We start from the raw sequence: 24,574 nt of genomic DNA, 5'->3' as shown, positions 1-24,574 counted from the left end.
CAAATAAGGAAATCAATTCCATTTATAATATTTCAGATGAGGTCTCACAATACCCTATATAACCTAAGCACTAACTCCCCATCTTTGTGTTCAAGTCCCCTAGTAATAAACTATAACATTTTGCTGCTTTCTTATTAGTTGCTGTGCTTGTATTATAGTCTTTTGTAAAGTGTGCATCAGGATACCAGATCTCCAGGTCCCTCTGCATCTCAGAGTTCTGCATTCTTTCTCCATTTGGATATTATACTTCTTTCCCACTAAAATGGGAAATTTCTCCCATTACCACATTTACTAGACCACTATTATTTCCCCACTAACTAGCACATCTTCATCCACTACGTTCTACTTATTTACTCAGCACATCTGTGATCAGAGTACAGAGTAAATAATACAGCTTTTAATAAATGTAGGTCACTTTAGTAATATCTACACCTCATATATACAGTGCCTAGAAAAAGTATCCCCCCCCCCAAAAAAATAGTTTTACAACATTGCATCACAGTGGATTTAATTTGGCTTTTTTTGACACTAATCAACAGAAAAGGACATTTTCATGTCAAACCGAAAACAGATCTTAAAGTAATCAAAATCAATTACAAATATAAGACACCAAAATAATTGATTGCATAAGTATTCGCCCCCTTTAATATGACACACCAAATCATCACTGGTGCACCCAGTTGATTTTAGGGGTCACATAATTAGTTGAACTGGGGTCACCTGTGTGCAGTCAAGGGTTTCAATTGACTGCAGTAAATATACACCCGTAGCTGGAAAGTCCAGCTGCTGTCCGTCTGTATCCTGGCAAAAACTACACCATGAAAACGAAAGAACACTCCAAACAACTTTGTGGAAAAAGTTATTGAAAAGCACAAGTCAGGAGATGGATACAAGAAAATTTCCAAGTCACTGAATATCCCTTCCCATTCCAACATGTCAATCCATGGCCTCCTCTACTGTTGCAATGAAGCCACACTCTGGTTGGAGGAGCAACACCTTATCTTACATCTGGGTAGTCTGATAGCAGGAAAATTGATTTCTTGAACTTCTGGTAATGACCCCTCCCCCCATCATTCCCCATCTTCTTTACTCTCTCTCACCTTATCTCCTTGCCTGCCCATTGCCTCCCTCTGATGATCCTCCCCTTTTTCATCCTTCCATGGCCTTCTGCCCTCTCCTGTTAGATTCCCCCTTCTGCAGCCCTGTACTTCTCTAATCAACTTACCAGCTCACTCAACCTCCTCTCTCCAGGTTTCACTTCCCATCTTGTGTTTCTCCCTCCCCCCACCTTCTAACTCTGACTCCTTTTCTTTTTTCCTCCAGTCCTGATTAAGGGTCTCGGCTCGAAACATCAACTGTAGTCTTTTCCATAGATGCTGCCTGACCTGCCGAGTTCCTCCTGTATTTTGTGTGTGTTGCTTGGATTTCCAGCATCTGCAGATTTTCTTGTTTGTTCATATTGCCCACCAATGTAATTTGGGCTTGAATGACTAAGATAATGTAAGGCTTGGGAATTATTCTATATCTAAATATTCTAGGTCAAGTGTTTGCACTGAATTTAATGGAGCACCATCTTTTTTAATTAGTTTTTTTATACATTTTACAAATAAAAAAAAACCCAAATCAGAATGAGGAACATTAATACAGTGCAAAATTAAGCATACAATGACAATATGATACAAAGAAAGAGAATTTTAAAAAAAAAGCACCTAAATTGAAGACAAGTAAACTTAGTATCCTCCCCCAACCCCACAACACAATAAAAAAACTCCAGACCAACCACAACACAATATAAAGAATATAAATCAGGACAATCAAACTCCCAGACTGTGAATACACTTAGTAACAGAGGATAATAATGCCTACTACCAGAAAAAAAAGGGAGCTGAAAGCAAGGGACCGAAAAAAAGAAAAAAAAACCCTAATCAAGAGGAAGGTTATGAAAGTACTCGATAAAAGGTCCCCAGACCTTATGGAACTTTAAATCCGAATTAAGAACTGAATAATGGATTTTTACGAGGTCCAAGCAGGCCAGAATATCATTAAGCCATTGAGCATGAGTGGGCGGGGCAACATCTCTCCATCTAAGGAGGATCAAGCGTCTAGCCAGGAGAGAGGCAAAGGATAATATTCGGCATTTGGTTGGACTCAGACGTAAATCTGTCTTGCCCCAGAAACCGAACAAAGCAATTAAGGGGTTTGGTTCTAGGTGCTGATTCAGAACATATGATAACGTAGTGAAGACATCTTTCCAAAATTTCTCCAAGCCTGGACAGAACCAGTACATATGAATGAGAGAGGCCTCGTCCCTCTTGCATTTATTACAGAGTGGACTAATGTCAGGGCAGAATCGAGATAGTTTAGATTTAGACATATGGACTCAATGAACAATCTTAAACTGTAAAAGGCAATGGCGAGCACAAAGAGAGGTTGAGTTAACCGATTTGAGAATCGAGTCCCAACTCTCATCAGGTAAGGAGATATTTAAATCCTGCTCCCATGCCATTTTAATTTTATCCACAGGGGCCCGTCGTAAGGCTGCTAACTTAACTTGAATAATTGATATTAAACCTTTACCTAGTGGATTAATGGAAAGAAATAAGTCCATAGCATTTTTCGCAGGCATTTCAGGAAAGTTAGGAATTAAAGGAGCAATAAAGTGTCTAATTTGGAGATATCTAAAAAAATGAGCATTGGGCAGATTGAACTTAACAGAGAGCTGCTGAAAAGAAGCGAAGCGATTATCAATGAAAAGATCTTCAAAATGCCTAATGCCCTTCCTATACCAAACATGGAATGCTGAATCATACGTGGTAGGTAGAAAAAGGTGATTATGTACGACAGGGCTAGAAACGGAAAAACCATGGAAACCATAGCATTTCCTAAACTGAGCCCATATACGCAAAGTGTGTCTAACAAGAGGATTAGCTATTAATCTGGACAGACTACTAGGGAGTGCAGAGCGAAGAAGTGCAGAGATAGGTAGTTCTTTAGTGGAGCTCAACTCCATTGCCACCCACTTAGGGCACTCGGGTTGGCCATGGAAAAAAGACCAAAAGGTAGCACAATGTATATTAGCTGCCCAATGATATAAACGAAAGTCAGGTAAAGCCATGCCACCCTCTTTTTTAGGTTTTTGGAGATGGATTTTACTAATTCTAGAGCGCTTATTCTTCCACAGATATGACAAAATAATAGAGTCTGAGGAGTCAAAAAAAGATTTAGGAATAAAAATTGGGATAGATTGAAATAAGTATAAAAATTTGGGGAGAACATACATTTTAACAACATTAATACGACCTACCAAAGACATAGATAGAGGTGACCATTGTACTAGACTCTGTTTTATAGTATATGAAAGATTGGCAAAGTTTTCACGAAAGAGATCTTGAAACTTCCTTGTGACTGTAATTCCAAGATAAGTAAATTGATTATGGACTACTTTAAAAGGGAGATCACGAAATGTTAATTCTTGTGCTCCTTTACTAATTGGGAAAAGTTCACTCTTATGTAAATTAAGTTTATAGCCAGAGATCTGGCTAAACTGGTCAAGAAGGAAAACATTGGAGGTAAGGATATAGACGGATTTGAGAGAAAAAGTAATAAGTCATCAGCATAAAGAGAAACTTTATGCTCAACACCCCCTCTCCAAATCCCGGTCAATTCAGGACAGTTTCGAAATGCTGTCGCCAAAGGTTCTATAGCCAAATCAAAGAGAAAGGGACTTAAGGGGCATCTATGACGGGTCCCACGTTTGAGATTAAATACCTGGGATTTCTGAAAATTAGTTAAAACAGAAGCAGTAGGACACAGGTACAGCAATTTGATCCAAGAGATGAAACTTTGACCGAGGTCAAATTTTTCTAAGACTGCAAAAAGGTAGTTCCACTCTATACGATCAAATGCTTTCTCCGCATCGAGGGAAATAACACATTCAGAAATCCCAGTTGGGGGTGAATATAAAATATTAAATAAACGCCGAATGTTAAAAAAAGGGAGACGGTTTTTAATGAAACCTGATTGGTCTTCAGAGATAATAGAGGGAATAATGGTTTCTAATCTATAAGCCAAAACTTTAGCTAAGATCTTTACATCAATATTGAGCAAAGAAATCGGCCTATACGAGGAACACTCTGTTGGGTCTTTACCCTTTTTTAATAAGAGAATAATAGATGCCTCATTAAAAGAGGGTGGCAGTTTGCCGTAATTAAACGAGTCAGATAATACTGAAAGTAACCGAGGAGAAAGAAGTGAAGAGAATGATTTATAAAATTCTACAGGGAACCCATCAGGTCCAGGAGATTTCCCTGAGGACAGTGCAGAAATTGCAAAAGATATTTCTTCTAATCATGAGGCGCATTAAGTTTGGCTTTAAAATCAGATGAAAGTGAAGGAATATTCAGATTATTTAAAAATTGATCAACAGAGATATTGTCATTCAAAGATTCAGAGGAATAAAGCCGAGAATAAAAATTTTTAAATGCATCATTAATTTCCAAATGATCCGATGTAAAGTCTCCGTTCTCCTTCCGGATCTTTGTAATATGTTGTTTGGCTTTGGAGTGCCTCAGCTGATTGGCTAGAAATTTACCAGACTTATCTCCATGAATGTAAAAGCGACTCTTGCTTTCGAGAAGTTGGCGTTCGACAGGTTGAGTAAACAGAAGATTAAATTTAGTTTGGAGTTCTACACGCTTCTTGTATAGTTCAGGGTTCTTAGTTTGGGCATACAGTTGATCCAATTCTTTAATCTGGTTAATGAGGTCTAATTGGTCTGCACAGGATCTTCTGTTGAGATTTGCTGTGTAAGAGATTATTTGACCCCTCAGATATGCTTTCCTGGCATCCCAGACAATCTGGGATGAAACTTCAGGTGATGTTTTAGTGTTAAAATAAAAGGTTATCTGATCCTTAATAAATTTTAGAAAATCATCATCTGATAATAAAGTTGAATCAAACCGCCAGTGTTTATTCCTCTGAGGGAGACCAGGAAAGTTTAAAGAGAGAGTAATTGGGGCATGGTCAGAAATCAATATACTCTGATACTCACAAGTGTAGGCCAATGGGATAAGTTGGTTATCGAGTAAGAAATAGTCAATTCTAATGAAGGTATGGTGAACATGTGAAAAAAAAAGAATAATCTCTCTCAGTAGGATGAAGGAAACACCATATATCAGAGATACCAAAATTAGAGAGAAACGATTGGATAGCTAAGGCAGATTTAGTAGGTGATCTGGTAACAGAGGACGATCGATCCAAATTAGGATCTAACCAACAGTTGAAGTCACCCCCCAGTATAAGAGAGTATGAGTTTAAGTCTGGTAGTGAGGAAAAAAAACGTTCAAAAAAGTTAACATCATCAAAGTTGGGTGCATACAGGTTTGCTAGTACAACTTTAGTGTTATATAGTTTACCAGAAACAATAATAAAACGGCCATTTGTATCAGATATATAATTATGGAGTTCAAACGGAATATTTGAGTTAATAAGAATGGAGACTCCCCTAGCTTTAGCGGCAAAGGATGAATGAAAATGCTGACCCGCCCACTTTGACAGAAGTCGGGAGTTATCAAAACAATGAATATGAGTTTCTTGAAGGAAAGCAATGTCAGCTTTGAGTTGTTTAATATGTGAGAATACCTTCCACCTTTTAACAGGGTGATTCAATCCCTTTACATTCCAGCTCACGAATTTAAGTGCACTAGCCATTATCAATTACTATTGCATAAAAGGCAGTAGGCATATAAAAAGTCAAGCAATGCAATAGCAGTCTGGGAGCAGAAATATAAACATAGATTCGTAAAATCAAAACATAAACATGTCCTGAGCAATAAAGAAAAACAATAAATACAGTGAATGATGTTGGAACTGGAAAATCCACCCCACCCACACAACCCAAAACTAGACGGCTACCAAAAAAAGCAGCTAGCTCTACCAAAAAAATTAACCCAAATATAACTTCCAGGTCTGTGTCATTAACAGCAGTTCCGTATAAATATTATAGCAAATAGTAACTAGTTTATGCACTAGAAAACATAACTGCAAATTGGAACATCTTCTGCAGAAATATAAAACTTAATACAGAGTAAATCGGAAGAAAACCAAAACTAACCTACCCATGAAAAATTATGGAAGAAAAAGGGAAAAAAAAGGAAGAAAAAAAAAGAAAAAGAAAAAAGAGGGAGGAAGGGGAAAATTATAGATTCAGGAAGAGTACTTATCAACCATTTACAGAGAGGAAAAAAAATCAAAAATTAAGAAAAAGTGGGAAAAAAATAAATAAATAAAGAATAATAAAAAAATAATCAGCAGTTAAACTGTGAACCAACAAACAGGGGGACCTTCAATAAAGACTTCAAACCCCAAAACAAGTTAGAGTCAATTGTAGAACTCTATAGATAAAGTTATACAAGAATAAGATAGATTACACAAGTACTGTTTAACGTCCATAGGGAAACATTAAGCACAGAATGTCTATTTAAAAAAAAGACACACCAAATCCAGGGAGAGATTGTCAACATAATGACTGAGTGATTCAAGTGAAATCTGAGTCTGGAAAAAGTACTTTTACTATGAGAAGTACTTATCCACCATTTTAGGAGGTCCTATCGGGTTCCGAAGATGGCTGGATAGCCGGAAATGCAGCAAATGCAGAAAATGCCTCAGCCTCCTTCACTGACTTAAACCACTTATATTTTCCAGTACTAAGCGTGATTTGTAAAATGGCAGGATTGCGAAGCAAGGGTCTAAAACCACGATCAAAAAGCATTTTCATTACGCCTTTAAACTCAGCGCGCATCTTTAAGATCTGAGGTGCAAAATCCTCCACAAAGCGAATGGCTGTGTTTTGGAAAATAAAAGTACCTCTGCGACGTGCCTCCATAATCAGACAGTGTTTTACCTGGTATTGATGAAAGCACAAAATTACCGGTCGCGGGTGGGAGCCCAGAATTCTGGGGGGAACGTAGACCCTGTGTGCCCTTTCGAGCTCAGGCGGGTTCGGAAGCATATCTTTCCCGAATATCTCACAGAGAAACTCGGCGAAAAACTTCACGGTTGATCCCTGTTCGGTGGCCTCTGGCAACCCAAGAATTCAAAGGTTACAGCGTCTGCTCCGATTTTCAAAATCCACTATTTTGGAAGGGAGTTTATTATTTTTTTCTTCTAGGCTGGAACAGAGAGACTCCAAGTATCGAACATGACTTCCTAAATCTTCAGAAGTCGAATCGATACGAGATAAGTGTTCGTCCACTCTATCGTTGATCCGATCCAATTTGGCTTCCAGCTGTTTGAAAGCGGTTCTAAATTCCTTTAAAATATCATCTCGATGCTGTTCCAGTGCAGCGAGGGTCTCAGAAGACAGAGCAGCAACTTCCTTTCTCCCGGTTTTAGAACTCTTGTAAGGTAGATGTGTTCACAGGAAAATGAAAGAAACCAAATAAAGTTCCTAACTAAGGTTTAAAAAATGGAGACATTTAGTGCAAAGATAGCGAAAATAACGGATCAAAAGTTCGAAGCAGCTAAGCAGTCGCCATCTTACTGGAAGTCCAATGGAGCACCATTTTAAGTAGAACTTGGATCTATATCACTTTGGTCAGAGATGTCCTGGCTTGTGGAGTGGAGTATCAAGCTCCACTTTTCTCTACCAGGCAGATGGTACTACAGACAAAAGGAGTACATCAAATCCATATGAAGTGTAGCCCAGTGAGGATGCCAGATGATTAATTTGGCTGACCTCTATAATACTTTAATTTCTTTTAATGTGGATAATATAGGCTTATTTCGGTGTATATTGGGCTGGCAGTCCTGGATGTCTTATCAGTGTGTTGGGCTTTATTTCTGACTAATTTACTCAGTTTCAGCTTGAAATGTCACTTGTTTTGTGTCATTTATTTAAGTTTATTTTTACATCATTTTCTTGCTAGTTAAGTGAATTGAAGCAAGTTATCGTGGGAAAACTTGGAGAAAAGGAATCTTTTGGAGAGATCAGCATTCTTCTTAAAAAACCCTTCTCCTGTTCAATTATCACAGCAACGAAAGTTGAACTTGGAGTTATTTCAGATCATGATTTGTTAGGTAATGGTCAAAAATTCTTTATCTTAATTTACTGAATACCCTGATGTATTGCTTTGGCAAGACACTACCAGAAAAATTGTGTATTGTTTTGATATTTGTATTAAAATAAGGGTTCACTTCTCATATATTGAAAGCAGCGTAGATTCATTCAATTAGTTTGCCTTACAAAGAGAGAATGAGTAGAGTGGAACTCTATAATCTCTAGACTGACTTTTGGGATGGCTGTTATATGAAGAGAAATTGGGTTGATTTACTAGAGTTTAGAAGAATGAGTCATTGAAACACACAGAATTCTTGAAGAGTTTGACAAGCTAAATGCAGGGAAGTTATTTCCATTGCTTAAAAGCCTAAGACAAAGTGGCACAGTTGAGAATAAGGAATTAATCCTTTAGGACTGAGATGTGAAGATATCTCTTCACTTAGAGGGTGGTGAACCTTTGGAATGCTCTTCACCAGAAGCCCAGTTATTGCAATCATTCAAAACACAGATGAGAGATTTCTGGACATCAAGGAAATAAAAAGAAGATGATATGGTGCTGGGAAACAGCACTCAGGTGGAAAATTAGTCATTATCTTACAGCATAGTGGAGCAATTAATGGGACCAGATGACTCCTATTTCTATTGCTCATGTATATTAGCAAAGATTATTTAATAGAAATCATGATCTTGTTTTGGAAATCTATAGCTGCAATATCTGTGAAATGTTCTTTGAAATTCATTTATTTACAACTCATAGAACATGGAAACAGGCTAATTCAGCCCACCATATCCAAATAGAGCAGTGGGAACCCATATGTATTAATCCCATCTTAGAACATTTGGCCCGTAGCCTTCAATGCTCAGGTGATCTCAGTGATCATTTAGTCACCTCTTAAACGCTGCTTCCATCTCCTCTCTGTTAGTGCATTCCAAATACTCACCACTCTCTTGGTGAAAAGGAACCCCCTTCAAATTCATGATATATCTTTTACCCTACTCCTAAATCTATGTCTCTAGTTTTATTCACCTATGCAGTCTTTCATAATTTTACAAATCTCAATACCCTTCTTAATCACCCATGCTCCAGAAGAAGCAAACACAGCGTCTTCGATCTCTCATCATAAGATGTTCCATCTTGGAAAACACCCTGGTTAATCTCCTCCACATCATCTTCAGCACTATCATATCTTTCTTATAATGTTGTGACTAGAGCAATGGCATGAGGTCTGACTACTGTTGGAGCATAGCCTCCTTGCTCTTGTAGTCAGTGCCATGATTAGTGAGGGACAACATCCCTCCTTAACTTCACTATCTACCTATACTGTCAACCTTAAAAATCTTTGAACTTGCAAACAGGATCCCTTTGTTCCTCAGTATGCCCCAGGACTGTACCATTCATGGTATACATCTTAGCCACATTAGTACTCACAAAATGCATTGTCACACTTATCAAGAACTGCTGTTTCTCAGATCATTTGACCACCAAAAAATCTTTCAGCGATTCTATTATGGTCATTATTCTATTATGAGTTTATTGAATTTACCTGTAAGAAAATGAATCTCAGGATTATATGTATTTTGATCATAAATTTACTTTGAACCCTATGTCTAAGGCTGCCCTCCACACTGTCAACAACTCCACCAATTTTAGTGGCATATGCTAGCTTACTAATAAAGCTGCCTACATTCACATCCAAATCATTCACATACTGTATATTACAAACAAGGATTCCAGCATTAGTCCATATGGAACACCACTCATCACTGGCATTAAGTCAAAAAACAATCCTCTAATATCACCCTCTCTCTATATTGCCAAGCCAATTTTGGATTCAATTTGCCAACCTTCCCTACATTCCCTCGCCCCTAATCTTTTGGACCAGTTTTCTATGCAGGATCTTGTTGAAGACCTTACTGAATTCCAAGTACTGTAAACCAGATCTAATAAAGTGTCTTCATTAATACACTTTGCAGCTATGTCAAGAATTTAAATCAGATTGTTAGACAGTACTCGCCTTTAACAATGCTATGCTGTCTATTTCTGATTCACCCTGTCTTTCCAAGGAGACATTAATCTTGATCCTCAGAATTTTTTCCAATAACTTCTCTTCTACTAATGTTAGGCTCACAAATCTGTAATTGTCAGGTTTTTTTTTCTCTGCTGCTGTTGAAAAGGCGGATCACATTAGCTGTTTTCTAGTCATCTGGCACCTCACAGGTGATCAGAAAAGATTAAAAAATTTCAGCCAGAGCACCAGCAATCTCTTGTAACACACAGACAAAATGTTGGAATAACTTAGCAGATTAGGCATTATATAGGGAGAGGAATAAATATATGGAGAGGCAAAGAGGGCATTAAAGAAAGAAAATATAGAAATTCAGATTAGTATCAGTAAAGAAGAGGTTAAGTGTGTAATCTGGGAAAAAATCAACCAAATGTGGCAAGAAAGATGGGACAGAGAGGGGAAAGGGAGGCATTTACATCAAGTTCAAAAGGGTGTTACAGGTACTAGGGTAGGCAGTGGATACTGAAGAGAGGAAACTGTGTGGATAGGGGACAGGTTTGTGTGAGGAATATCAGGAAGAGGAGTCAGTAGAACATGGAATTCTGAGCTGCAGGAAGTATGGGATACAGAGAGCAAGATGATGAGAATTAATCTAAGGGAACTGGGGGTGCAGGAATTCACATTAAAAGGGTTACTGGGCATTGGTGAGAGGGCACAGGTCAGAGTACTTTTAGCTTTTTTAAGCGATACAAGGTTTTTTTTTAATAGGATATGATGGATAAGCAGAAACAGGATACTAGGATGTCCAAAGAAGGAAGGATAAAGTGTACATGTGTGTGTGGGGGGGAAGTGTGTGTGTATATATATATATATATATATATATATATATAGAAAGGGATTTAGAATGTAAGTCTATCGTCTGATCTACACTCCGGAGCAGAATGTGGCGGCAATGCACCATTAAGCTGGGTGCCAACTGCCGTAAAAGGAGGAGGATGATGATGATAATAATAAATAATAGGTCTCTTTACTTGCCTCCTGCAGCAACCTGGGATAAATCTCATTCAGTCCTACCAATCTATCTACCTTTAAGCCCAGTAAGGTATCAAGTACTTCCATTATTTATGGAGACTTGCACTGGAATTTCAACCTCCACTCTGTGAATAGCAATGGAAGTACTCAGATTAATTTATTTATCATGTATATATCAACACATTCAGTGAAATATGTCACTTGTATTAACAAACTAAGGATGTAGTGCCGCAATATTGCCACACATTCTGGCACCAACGTAGCATGCCCATCACGTTCAACAGAACAACGTAGCAACAAAAACAACAACAGTAAAATTTTAAAAAGGCAAAATAAAGTTCTCTTCCTTTCTCCCACCAACCATGCACAGAAAATGACGTAATTTCCACTTCCTAGTATCATTGACAGAGTGCATTCTCCACACTCCCACACTACTCCACCTTGATCCACTACTGCAGTATTAGTTTGTGCAAATGATCATGAAGCTTGATGCCCTGCTGCCATTAAGTGTCTGGGGAATGGTAGCACCCTCCGTTGTCTTCGATTGGTTGGATAAAACCATAGCTACCATTTCCTTTTCAGTGTTCTCATTTCTCCATGATTATTGCTCTGCTCTCCACCCTTCACTGGAAAACAAATGAGATTTGGATTCTTCAGGCAAACTGTTTCTCTGGATTATGAATAACCAGGGCACGGGCATTGCTTCCATGGGATGACACCCATCAACAAGATCCACTTGATTCATTTTCCATCCATTTACCAATTCTTAGTCCACATGAGTGTGTGTCTCCCCTCTCTGTTGGTCCACCTGCTTGTCACCTGAATAAATCCCTGTTTACCAGACACAAGAGACCAACCGTTCCAGCTAAGGATTCATTTAGGACCTCACCTTCTAGCCTTACACATATAATAGATTGCCCTGTTGTTCTTAATGGGTACTAATCTTTCTCTGGCTATTCATAAAATACTAAAATACTTATGATACCACTGTATATCAGTGACCCTTCTTTGCTTTCCATGGGTCCCAGCTATGCTAGCCTTTTTGTCAGCTACATGGAACAGCCTATATTCTAAGCCTACAGTAGTATCAATCCTCAATTCCTACGTTACATCACTGACTGTATTGGTGCTGCCTCTTGCACCCATGTGGAGCTTGTTGACTACATCAACTTTGCCTCCAACTTCCACCCTGTCATCAAATTTACTTGGTCCATTTCCAACACCTCCCTCCATTTTCTTAATCTTTCTGTCTTTATCTCTGGAGACAGCTTATCTACTGAGATCTTTTATAAACCCACTGACTCTCATAGCTTCTTGAACTATACCTCTTCGCACCCTGTTACTTGTAAAAATGTCATCCCCTTCTCTCAATTCCTCCACTTCCACCGCAGCTGCTTGCAGGATGTGGCTTTTCATTCCAGAATGTAGATGTCCTCTTCCTCCAAAGGAAGAGGCTCCTTTCCTCATCCATTCATCCCCTCCACTGATCTCCCTCCTGGCGCTTATCTTTGCAAACGGGACAAGTGTTAAACCTGCCCCTACACCTCCGTCCTCACTACCAATCAAGGTTCCAAACAGTCCTTCCAGGTGAGGCGACACTTAACCTGTGAGTCTTTTGATGTAATCTATTGTATCTGGTGCTCTCAGTATGGCTTCCTGTATATCAATGAGACTGATGTAAATTGGGAGGCCATTTCACCGAGTACCTATGCACCATCTGCCAGAAAAAGTGGGATCTCCAAATGGCCACCCATTTTAATTCAACTTACAATTCCCATTCCAACATGTCAGTCCATGGCCTCCTCTACTCCCATAATGAGGCCACACACATGGTGGAGGACCAACACATTTTATTCTATCTGGGTAGCCTCCAACCTGATAGCATGAACATCGCTTTCTTGAAATTTGGGTCATTATTTCCATTTCCCTCTCTCACCCTTATCTCCTTACCTGCCCATCACCTCCCTCTGGTGCTCCTCCCCATCTCTTTCTTCCATGGCCTTCTGTCCTCTCCTATCAGATACCTCCTTCTCCAGCCCTTTATCTGTTTCACCAACTGACATCCCAGCTCTTTACTTCACCCCTCCCCCCCAGTTTCACCTATCACCTACTCCCTCGTGTTTCTTCCTCCTTTCCCCCACCTTCTTACTCTAACTTTCCATTTTTTTCCCCCTACAGTTTTAATGAAAGGTCTCGGCCTGAAACATCAACTGTTTACTCTTTTCCATGTTGTCTGGCCTGTCAAACTCCCCCAGCAGTTTGTGTGTGTTGCTTGCTTTCCTAATTTCCTTGTTAAGCATCTTTGTACACATTGATTCTCTTGATAGATCTTCCCTACCTTTATATCTGCTACATCCTTCCTTTTTTATGTTTATCCAACCTTTGATATTCCATGACATCCAGGGTTCCCCCTATTTTCTTTACTTGGCTTTCACCTTTACATGAATATAACGGCCTTTATTTCTTCTTTGAATGCTTCCTACTATGCAGGTGGAAATTTACTTACAAGTAAACATTTTCATTGTACATTTGCAGGATCTATATTATTTTAATAAAATTGATCTTCCTGTAGCGGTGTGCTACACGCAGCGCTGAAATAACGGCACGGAGTAGGTAAACTGCAGTTAAAGAAGATTTTATTCGAACTTCGCGGCTTCGCTTTAAAGCCTCCCTGATCTCGCCCTCCCCGGGCGCGGATGCTGTAGGGGGCACGTACTCACAATCCCCCGCAAGCTTTTCCCTTTGTTGGTGAAGCAGACGTGGCGCCCTTTTGGGACTGGCCTTTATGCTGGCGCACTGGCTATTTGTGAGCCGGTTCGAGTGCGCTAGGAAGTGGGTCGCCACATTCCCACAATTTAAGACCTTTATTCCTAGCCTCTCACTAACTTTTTCTCCATATCTATTTTCAAATATACAGAGTTGTGGGGCAATGGTTTAATTTTTAAACTTCTTTCATATTGCTTTTTTTCCTGCAGAACTTGATTCAGTAATTCAAATGCTTCTTCAGCATACAGCAGAACCAATTCTGGGTAACCTCACTCAGGTGAGTAAAGCTGCATATTAACTATAGGAAATTGTTTCAGTACATTATTGGGCCTCACTAAAATGGGTGAAAAGAATAATTGGTACAGCAGAATAATTTAAATGTCAATGGTGCTGGGTCTGCAAATTATTTTTTTAATTTGACAAATATAATTTCCACAAGAAAAGGGCATCCATCATCAAAGGATCAGAGGTACTAAAGTCTTAGAACCTGTACTGCCAGGTTATTACCCTACAATCATGAGGCTCATAAACCTGTTTGGGTAACTTCATTTATGGACTCTTACAACTCATGTTCTCAGTATTATTTTTATTTGCTTAGTTTGTCTTCTTTTGTACATTGGTGTTTTTCAGTCTTTGTTTATGTAAAGTTTTTCAAAAAATTCTATTTCTTTTTCTCCATAAAAGCATGAAAGAATATGAATCTCAAGGTAGTATATGGTAATATATACATACTTTGATATTAAACTTATTTTGAACTTTGAGATGGAAGAAAGCTATTAAAAAATCCAAACTTAAAAATATTGTAAAATATAATGACAGTATAGATACTTCATTGGATATATTTAAAATGGAGGTTAATAGCTTCTTTATTAGTAAGAATGTCAAAAGTTATGTGAAGAAGGCAGGAGAAAAGGGTTGAGGGGGAGAATAAATCAGCCATGATGGAATGGCAGAGCAGACTCGATGGGCCAAACGGTCTAATTCTGCTCCGCTGTATTATGGTCTTTTAAAATTAATGCTTATAGATTTTAAGGTTTGATCAAAAAGAAACTAGGATCATTTTTATTTTATTAATCTACAAAAGTGGTTTTAATAATAATAGCCCCAGTGAAAAGTTAATGACCATTTTTCCCTGTTTATCTTGTGTCTTATTTTAAGGTAATCTTTAGAATTCCATATGCATCAGCCAAACACCTAAATATCTCCAGTAACAGTATCATACAACAAGCAACTGTTTTTTTCTCAATTCTAAACTACACTAGACAAATGATATCGATAATTGAAATTGCCTGAGTGTAAGTTTATAGGACACAAGTATGAATTGTAAATGCTTAGAATAAGATATTGCAAATTGAATTGTGCAAGCCTTGTTACAGTAGCTGGTAATTTTAAAAGATGGCATTAGTTGATGCATCTGAAAATTTGTGGATGATATAGTTAGAACTGGAATTATTCTTATTTTTTTTCCTTTCAGTTTAGGATCCTTCCTCTGTTTATTAAAAATTAGAAAGGGATTACTACCTGAAGCATTAATTATATTTCTCTTTTCAGAGAATTTTCTTTGTTGTTGCCCATCCTAAGACCATATGATATAGAGCAGAAATGGGCTATTTGGCCCATCAAGTCTGTTCTGCAATTTCATCGTGGCTGATCAATTTTTCTCCCTCAGCCCCAATCTCCTGCTTCCTCCCCCTGCCCCCCGTGTCATTTAATGCACTCACTAATCAAGAATCTATCAACCGCTACCTTAAATATACATAAAGTCTTAGTTTTTACAGCTGCCTGTGGCAACGAATTCCATATAATCACCAGTGTGTGGCTAAAGAAATTGCTCTTCAGCTCTCTTCTAAATGGATGCCTCTCTATTCTCAGGGTGTGTCCTCTGGTCTTAGACTCTCCCCCATAGAAAGCACCCTCCTACATCCATTATATCAAAGCCTTTCACCATTCAATAAGTTTCAATTAGGTCACCCCTTATTCTGCTGAATTCCAATTAATACAGCCCCAGAGCCATCAAATGCTCTTCATATGACAAGCTGTTCAATCCTGGAATCATTTTTATGAACCTCCTTTGAACAGTCTCATGTTTCAGCATGTCTTTTCTAAGATAAGGGGCCCAAAACTACTCACAGTACTCCAAGTGAAGCCTCACCAGTGTTTTGTAAAGTCTCAACTTTATATCCTTGCTTTTATACTCTACTCCTCTTGAAATGAATGCTAACATTACATTTGCCTTCCTCACAACAGATTCAACCTGCAATCTAACCTGTAGGGAATCCTGCACAAGGACTTACAAGTCCCTTTGGACCTCAGGCTTTTTTTGTATTTTATCTCCATTTAGAAAATAGTCAGCCCTATCATTTCTTCTACCAAAGTGCATGACCATACATTTCACGATACTGTTTTCCATCTGCCACTTCTTTGGCCATTCTCCTAATCTGTCTTAAGTCCTTCTGTAGCCTCTCTACTTCCTCAAAACTACCTGCCCTTCCACTTATCAATTCCATCATCCCAATCAATGACATGCAATGTAAAAAGAATCGGTCCCAACTCAGACTTCTATGGAACACCACTAGTCACTGGCAACCAACCAGAAAAGGCTTCCTTTATTTCCACTCTTTGCCTCCTGCCAATCAGCCACTGCTTTATCCATGCAAGAATATTTCCTGTAATACTGTGGGTTCATAGCTTATTAAGCAGTCTGAAGTGTGGCATCTTGTCAAAGGCCTACTGAAAATCCAAGTGCACAACATGAACTGATTCTCCTTTGTCTATCCTGCTTGTTATTTCTTCAAAAAATTCCAAATGGTTTATCTAGGAGGATTTTCTCTTGAGGAAAATATGATGACTGTGGCCTATTTTGTCATGTGCCTCCAATTACCCTGAAATGACATCCTTAACAATCAACTCCAGCATCTTCCCAACCACTGAGGTCAGACTAACTGGCCTAAAATTTCCTTTCTTCTGCTTCTCTTCCCTCTTGAAGAGTGGAGGAACATATACAATTTTACAATCTTCTGACCCATGCCAGAATCTAGTGATTCTTGAAAGATCATTACTAATGCCTCACAATCTCTTCAGCTACCTCTTTCAGAACCCTGGAGTGCACACTGTCTGGTCCAGGTGACTTATCGACATTCAGACTTTTCAGTTTCCCAAGAACCTTTTCCTTAGTTTTGGAAATTTCGCACATTTCTGCCTGCTGACATTCTCAAACTTCTAGCATTCTTCTAGTGTCTTTCTCAGTGAAGACTGATGCAGAAAAAAACTTATTCAAAAAGCTTATTCAGTTCATCTGCCATTTCCTTGTTTACCCTTACAATCTCTCAAGCATCCTTTTCCAATGGTCTAATATCCACTCTCACCTCTCCTTTACACTTTATGTATCTGAAGAGACTTTTAGTATTTAGACTTTCCTTCTTAATGACTCTTTAGTTGCCTTCTGTTGATTTTTAAAAGCTTCCCAATTCTCTAAATTCCCACTATTTTTTGCTCTATTATAGGCCCTCTTTTTGGCTTTTATGTTGGCTTTGACTTCTCCTGTTAGCCACAGTTGTGTCATCTTGCCTTTAGAATACTTCTTACTCTTTGGCATGTATGTATCCTGTGTCTTTCAAGAAATTTTCCAGAAATTCTAGCCATTGCTGCTCTGCTGTCATTCCTGCCGGTATACTTTTCCAGTCAATTCTGGCCAACTCCTCTCTCATGCCTCTGTAATTCCCTTTATTCCACTGTAATGCTGATACATCTGACTTTATCTTCTCCTTCTCAAACTTAAGGGTGAATTCAATCATATTATGATCACTTGCCACTAAGGGTTCATTAACCTCAAATTTAAAAAATCAAAAAAAAATCAAATTTAATTATCATTCAAACCATAAATCTGAATGAGACAGTGTTTCTCTGGGGTCAAGGTCGAAATCATTCAAAGTAGCAAGCAAACATTCAAAAATAGCAAGTAACATAATTCAAAATATCTAGCAAAGAGGCATATTCACTTGTAAAAAATCATATATAATACAAGACCCTGTGCGACAATGACCCAGTAGTGTACAGACGCATGCAATCCAGCCAGTCATTCCACCGCTTGAACATGGGAGGGCAGCATTGTCAGGTGAGGCTAGGCCCCAGCTGAGCTCAACCATGCTGTAGCGCTTCAGCATCTCCACCTGGTCTGCAGCAGAGGCAACCCCAAGGCTTGAGGCCTAGTTCTCTCTGCCACTGAGGAAACACCGCGCCCATGTAGACTGATTCGCCACCAGACAAGGGTTACGCACCTGTAGTAACTTACGTTATCACTGTTCAACAGAGTCTTGCGATCGCAATTGAAATGTGTGAGACAATCACCCACAGTTATACTGCACCAACTCCGATGCTTTCGAGTAGTGGGCAACACAGTCTACAGGCAGGTCAATGCCTCCATACCCAAACCATCTCCTCTGACATATCAGCGATACCTGATATCCTGACTGGCTCCTCCGATGTCCTAGTCGATCCCTTCAACACCTCAGCCGACTCCGCTGCTGACACCAGTCCAGTTACTCCAATCAGTGAAGAGGTCACTGATGGAGTAGCCCTGCAGTACCCAATTTTCTTGGAGTAGAATACCTAAAGTTCATGCTATTCTTACCCTCACTGGCAGCAATTTAGAGATTACTATCCTGGAGGTCCTGTTTTTCAGCTTTCTACCTTGCTTCCTGAAATCTCTCTTCAGGACTTCTTCACCTTATCTACCTCTGTCATTGATCCCAATATGTACCAAGACTTCTAGCTGCTCACTCTCACCTTTGAGAATGCCATGGACCTGAGATTGCCACCACCCTCCACCTGGCCCTAACCCATCTGGACAAAAAAGACACATACGTTCGGATGCTGTTCATAGACTTCAGTTCAGCATTCAACACAATCAACCCTCAGAAACTGATTGGAAAGCTGAGCCTACTGGGCCTGAACACCTCCCTCTGCAACTGGATCCTAGACTTCCTGACTGGGAGACCTCAGTCAGTCTGGATCGGGAGTAGCTTCTCCAACACCATCACACTGAGCACGGGAGCTCTCCGGGGTTGCGTGCTCAGTCCACTGCTGTTCACTCTGCTGACCAATGACAGTGCTGCAACACACAGCTCGAACCATATCATCAGGTTTGCCGATGACACGACCGTGGTGGGTCTCATCAGCAAGAACGACGAATCAGCTTACAGAGAGGAGGTGCAATGGCTTACAGACTGGTGCAGAGCCAACAACCTGTCTTCTAATGTGAACCAAACAAAAGAGATGGTTGTTGACTTCAGGAGGGCACGGAGCGACCACTCCCCACTGAACATCGACGGCTCCTCGGTAGATATCGTAGAGCACCAAATTTCTTGGTGTTCAACTGACGGAGAATCTCACCTGGTCCCTCAACACCAGCTCCATTACAAAGAAAGCCCAGCAGTGTCTCTAGTTTTTGCGAAGGCTGAGGAAAGTCCATCTCCCACCCCCATCCTCATCACATTCTACAGGGGTTGTATTAAGAGCATCCTGAGCAGCTGCATCACTGCCTGGTTTGGAAATTGCACCATCTCGGATCGCAAGGCCCTGCAGCGGATAGTGAGATCAGCTGAGAAGATCATCGGGGTCTCTCTTCCCGCCATCATGGACATTTACACTACACCCGGCATCCGCAAAGGAAGCAGCATTATGAAGGACCCCATGCACCCCTCATACAATCTCTTCTGCCTCCTGCCGTCTGAGAAAAGGCTCCAAAACATTTGAGCTCTCACGGCCAGACAATGTAACAGTTTCTTCCCCCAAGCTATCAGACTCCTCAATACCCGAAGCCTGGACTAAAATCTTGTCCTATTGTCCTGTTTATTATTTATTGTAATGTCAGCACCATTTTTGTGCACTTTATGTAGTCCTGTGTAGGTCTGTAGTCTCGTGTAGCTTTCTCTGTGATTTTTTTTAACGTAGTTCAGTCTAGTTTTTGTACTGTGTCATGTAACACCATAGTCCCGAAAAATGTTGTCTCATTTTTATTATGTACTGTACCAGCAGTTATGGTCGAAATGACAATAAAAGTGATGACTTGATATCCCTGATCTTACACTTGGGAGGCAAAATACCATCTGGGTGTCTCTATCGCATCCACAGAATCTCGTCTCTGTTCCTCTGACTATGGAATCTCCTATCAACACTGCAGTCTTCTTTACCTCTCTGCTCTTCTGCTAGAGACCTGCTCACAGTGGCTTCCCCCATTAGGCCAAGTATCTAAAGTTGTTTAGGTATTATTGAGGGAAACAGCCACAGATGTATTCTGCACTGGCTGTGCATTTCCTCTCCTCCTCCTGACAGTCACCCAGTTACCTGTATCTGGCAAACTAGGGGTGACTACCTCACTCTAGCTACTATCTATCACCTCCTCGTTCCTTAATACAAGAGGTGATTGATAGTTTGTGGTCTAAGGTAGAAGGAGTCAAGTTATTATGAGCCAACCAATCCACTATTTATTCAACTAAGCACTTTAAAATTCAGAGATTTTGTAGATTTTAAAATAATACAAATTATGTGTAAAGTAAAAAATGGACAGCTACCACAAAGTATCCAAAGGTTGTTTAAAATGAGAGAAAGTCAACATGATTTGAGAGGAACATGTATATTTTAAAATCAAATGATAAGAACAAATGTAAAAAGTCATTGTATTTCAGTCAGAGGGGTGAATCTATGGAACAGTTGTAGTAAGAATTTAAAAACATGCACTACACTTAACAAGTTAAAAAAATTATTTAAGAATTATTTAATGAACAAATATAAAATACATGATTTAAAATGAATAGGAGTAATGTAAATAAATGATATTTGGAATTGGATTATGTGTCAAAAGATTATTAAGTTTTTTGTTTTTGATGTGATGATTGATGTCAAATATGTTGTTGTAGGCGTAATAAGCTGTAGCTTCAGCCTACGCCCTTTCGGTCTGTTTTAAAGAATACCTATGTTTTTTGTTGTAATTTTGTCCTATGAAATCATCGTTGTAAGTGATACTTTTTGTTATGTTTATACTGACTGAAATAAATTAATTTCATTCATTCAAAATTTTAGAAAACCTAGCACATTTATTTTTCAACATGGTCCTCTCCTACATTTACACACTTAGTCCAGTGGTCATGGAGCATATGGATCTTGGTCCTCCAGAAAGTGTCCACAGATGGATGAGTGATAAGTTCATGGCCTAAGTTAGAAGGAGATGAGTTATACAGCTCTTGTTACATGTACATACAGTTCAATTCTTTGAATGATTATGCAGAAAGTTTGAAGTTAATAACTCATCTCCTTCTACCTTAGGCCACAAACCTATCAAATATCCCTGATGAGTTATTAACTTCGAATTTTCTGCATAATCACTCAAAGAGTTGACCTGCATGTGCATGTAACGAGAGCTGTATAACTAACTCATTGCCTTCTATCTTAGGCCACAAACTTATCAATCACCTATGCTGTGGACATTTTCTGGAGGTTCAAGATCCCCATAACTGCTGGACGAAGTGTGTAAATGTAGGAGGAGACTATGTTGAAAAATGAATGTGCTGGGTTACCGTGGGCCACTAACTTAACAATCACCCCTCGTATGTTCTGTCAGGAGTTATACCTGGTGTTTATCTTGGAGACTCAAGGCCTCTCAGACTTCCCTCATCCCACACACAGTACAAAACACTGCTCCTGTAGCCAATCTCACACTACTTCGCCCTATCGGATAAGGATGAACAAATAAGAACAGAAGTGATAAAACTACCAAATACTTTACTTCACCCAAACCTGATGACCAAAAGCCACTCTAAACACTGGCACACTCAAAAGAATGGCCGCTCGAAGAGTGGCTGCTCAGCTTGCACTGTGGCCCTTCCTAATGAATCTCTCTTGTTGATTGGTCATTCCTCAACTCAGAGAAACTGCCACAAAGCTCTACCTTTACAGATCCTGAATGCAGACCTGACTGAAGGGTAGCTCTTTTTATGCACTGCTTCTTGCTGATTGGTTGCTCCTCAATTCCTCACACCCTGGTAGTTTAGAATCTATCATCCTCTTAACACTAAATTAATTGTTAGAGATAGTTTTTTTTTTAATTTCAAAATCACATATAAGAAATTAAACTAGGTTTTAATTGCAAACCTTGCATTATTTGTTCATAAAGACTTTTTTAATTGTGTTTTTTTGATTATGCAGGAAGAAATCAATAATAGATACGTTTTTCTGGAAAAGGAGAAAAAGTGGAGAAAGTTTAAGGTAAATGGATTTAATACAAAAGGTTTCATTGAACTGGCTTGGGTTAGCACATTTAATATTATAAATCCTGCTAATATTGGTATGTTTAAAGTGCCTACTTTAAGTTTCTAAGTTTTGTGACTTCAAATAACCTTATATCTTGGGATCCTAGGTAAGGTGCCAATATTCCTTGAACAAAATACTGTCAGATTTTAAAACTGTAGAAAATAGCTAGGAAACATGGAAGTGATATCAGACAAGAAATTTAAAAGCTTCAAAATGTTAGGAGTCACACAGGACTCTGGAAAATGTATTGGATCTGGATCTAACCTACACTATTTCAATTTGGTTCCTACAAAAGTCTGTGTTTTCTAATGATTGAAAAGACTTCAAGCTTGTGGTTGCCTGCTACTTTAATCCTCTAGCCCATTTCCATTCTGTCTTATCTTCTTCATGATTTGACGTCCAATATAAGCTTGAAGAACAGTGCCTTTATTTTCTATCTGAAAATATTGCAGCCTACCTTACTTTATAATAGGTGCAACATTTTCAACTAACTCACTCTCTCTGCTTCGTAACTGGTTAATTCAACCTTAGGTCAACTATATAAACACAAAATGCTGGCAGAACTCAGCAGGCCAGACAGCATCTATGGGAGGAGGTAGTGTCATCACTGCTGAGTTCTGCCAGCATTTTGTGTTTTTATTTATTTCCTGCATCTGCAGATTTACTCGTGTTGCCTTAGGTCATCTATGCTGTAATATTTTCTTATTTTCTTTCTCTCTCTGTTATTTACTTAATATTCCCAGATTTTCATAGCTCCAACATTTCTTTGTTTGTGTTTCCCCTCATTATCTGCCTTCAATAACCCCTCAACAAGATCACGTCAACAATTTATCTCAAACAGCAATGCTGGCATCAAGCTTGTTTTATCTATCGATGCCTCACCTTCTGCATGTTGATTTCTCTCTTTCTCTGTGCTGATGAAGAGTTGTTTTGAAACATTTCTCTTTCCACAGATGCTGCATAATCTGCTGATTCCTGTGTCTTATATTTTTTTATTTCAGATTGTTATTTCAGATATATAGTATATTGATTTCTATATTAATACTGTATCAATCTTATTATATCAGTTCTTCATTACTAATGTAATTGTTCTTGCCAGCAATGGAACATGTTCTCCCTGCCTGATCCCATTTTGTATGTTCTCTGAAGTTCAAGAACAAAAATTTAAGTGTACCTCCCATACAATCAGATTAGCTAATTCCAGCTCCTGTTGGGTTACATCAGTGCCATCAGTTCTCACTTTTCTCGGTCAATAATTACAACTATCATAGGAGCATTATTAAAACAAAAATAAACACTGGTAATAGTTCTGCTCCAGTCAATTGCCTCTTCTCTCCCTTACACATTACCTATAATCCAAATGTAGTCTTATCCCACCTGATTCTTGCCTTGTCCTTCAACTTTTGCATTCTCTCATTCATGCTATTGCTGAACTCAACTTGTTCATAGATCCATTGTTGGCTTTCATGACCTAACTGAAGTACTGACCATTTTGCGACCAAAGCCTTTCAGTAACGGCCTTTGTCCTTTCATTAACTTGCTTTTTCTCAGTAATATTTTGAAATACTATAGTATGATAAATATGGCTGTATGAAGGTATGTTTTGCATTGTTGGATTAATTAAATGGGGCTCTAATAGGCTAGGGATACAGATTTGGCAATTGTGCATGAAGATAAGTACATTGAATCTTATAAAAGTAATTCTGATTTTCTGGTCATTACCTTAAACAGCAAAGTCAGAAATGTTATCCATATGGTATGCTAACTCAGCATTGATTTTATGTTCTCTCTAATTAAGCTTGTCCTATAATACTTAGCCTAAATTGTCTTCAGTTAATAAGGCACATTCTCTAGAATGTGAGTTGCAATTTCTGTCTGTTGCAGGGGTGCATTCTGGATCTTACACAATCCTCCTTTGATTAGTTAAATATTTAAAATGCAATGTAGGGAAATTATAGCCCTCAGATTAATGCAAAACTTCACTGTGCCAAAATTCCATTTTATTTTTAAAAGGAGGCAATGAATAGACTGTATTACACCTTCCCTTTGACCTGGTGTATGCAGTCCGCTATGAAATTGCAAGACACCCCACAACAGTGGGAATGCTAAAATCTGAAATTAATTGGTATCCTGTAATGCTGTGTTTCAAAGAAGAAATTCACAGAGCATGTTTTGGGGGAAACAGTTTTAAATAATTTTATCTTCTTCGAATTAGTCCACCCAGGGTGGCATGGTAGAGTAGTGATTAGTGAAATGCTTTCAGAATATCAGGGATCATTTCCTGTTGCTGTCTTAAGAAGTTTGTATGTTCTTCTTGTGAGCAGGTGTGATTTCTGTGGGTGGTCCAGTTTCTTCCCATTTCCTAAAGACTTTTCAGGTTAGCTTTAACAAGTTGTGGACCTGCTCT

At 38.9% G+C, this 24,574-nt stretch overlaps 1 protein-coding gene across 4 annotated transcripts in view; it reads left to right on the top strand.

Annotated features, from left to right (window-relative positions):
- Positions 1-24,574, top strand: part of cnbd1 (cyclic nucleotide binding domain containing 1) — a 207,509-nt gene that overhangs the window by 105,199 nt on the left and 77,736 nt on the right. For 3 of the 4 annotated variants that reach the window (XM_059979039.1, XM_059979030.1, XM_059979021.1), the window contains 3 exons: positions 7,926-8,076; positions 14,070-14,137; positions 22,063-22,122. In XM_059979039.1, coding sequence (XP_059835022.1) covers positions 7,926-8,076; positions 14,070-14,137; positions 22,063-22,122 — 279 coding nt within the window. The remainder of the gene's footprint in view (positions 1-7,925; positions 8,077-14,069; positions 14,138-22,062; positions 22,123-24,574) is intronic. The other variant, XM_059979046.1, reaches the window with a different exon arrangement.

Source organism: Hypanus sabinus, chromosome 1 (genome assembly GCF_030144855.1).
Source record: "Hypanus sabinus isolate sHypSab1 chromosome 1, sHypSab1.hap1, whole genome shotgun sequence".
Taxonomy (NCBI): domain Eukaryota; kingdom Metazoa; phylum Chordata; class Chondrichthyes; order Myliobatiformes; family Dasyatidae; genus Hypanus; species Hypanus sabinus.
The sequence above is the reverse complement of the archived record's forward strand: the minus strand, read 5'-3'. Positions and strand labels throughout refer to the sequence as shown.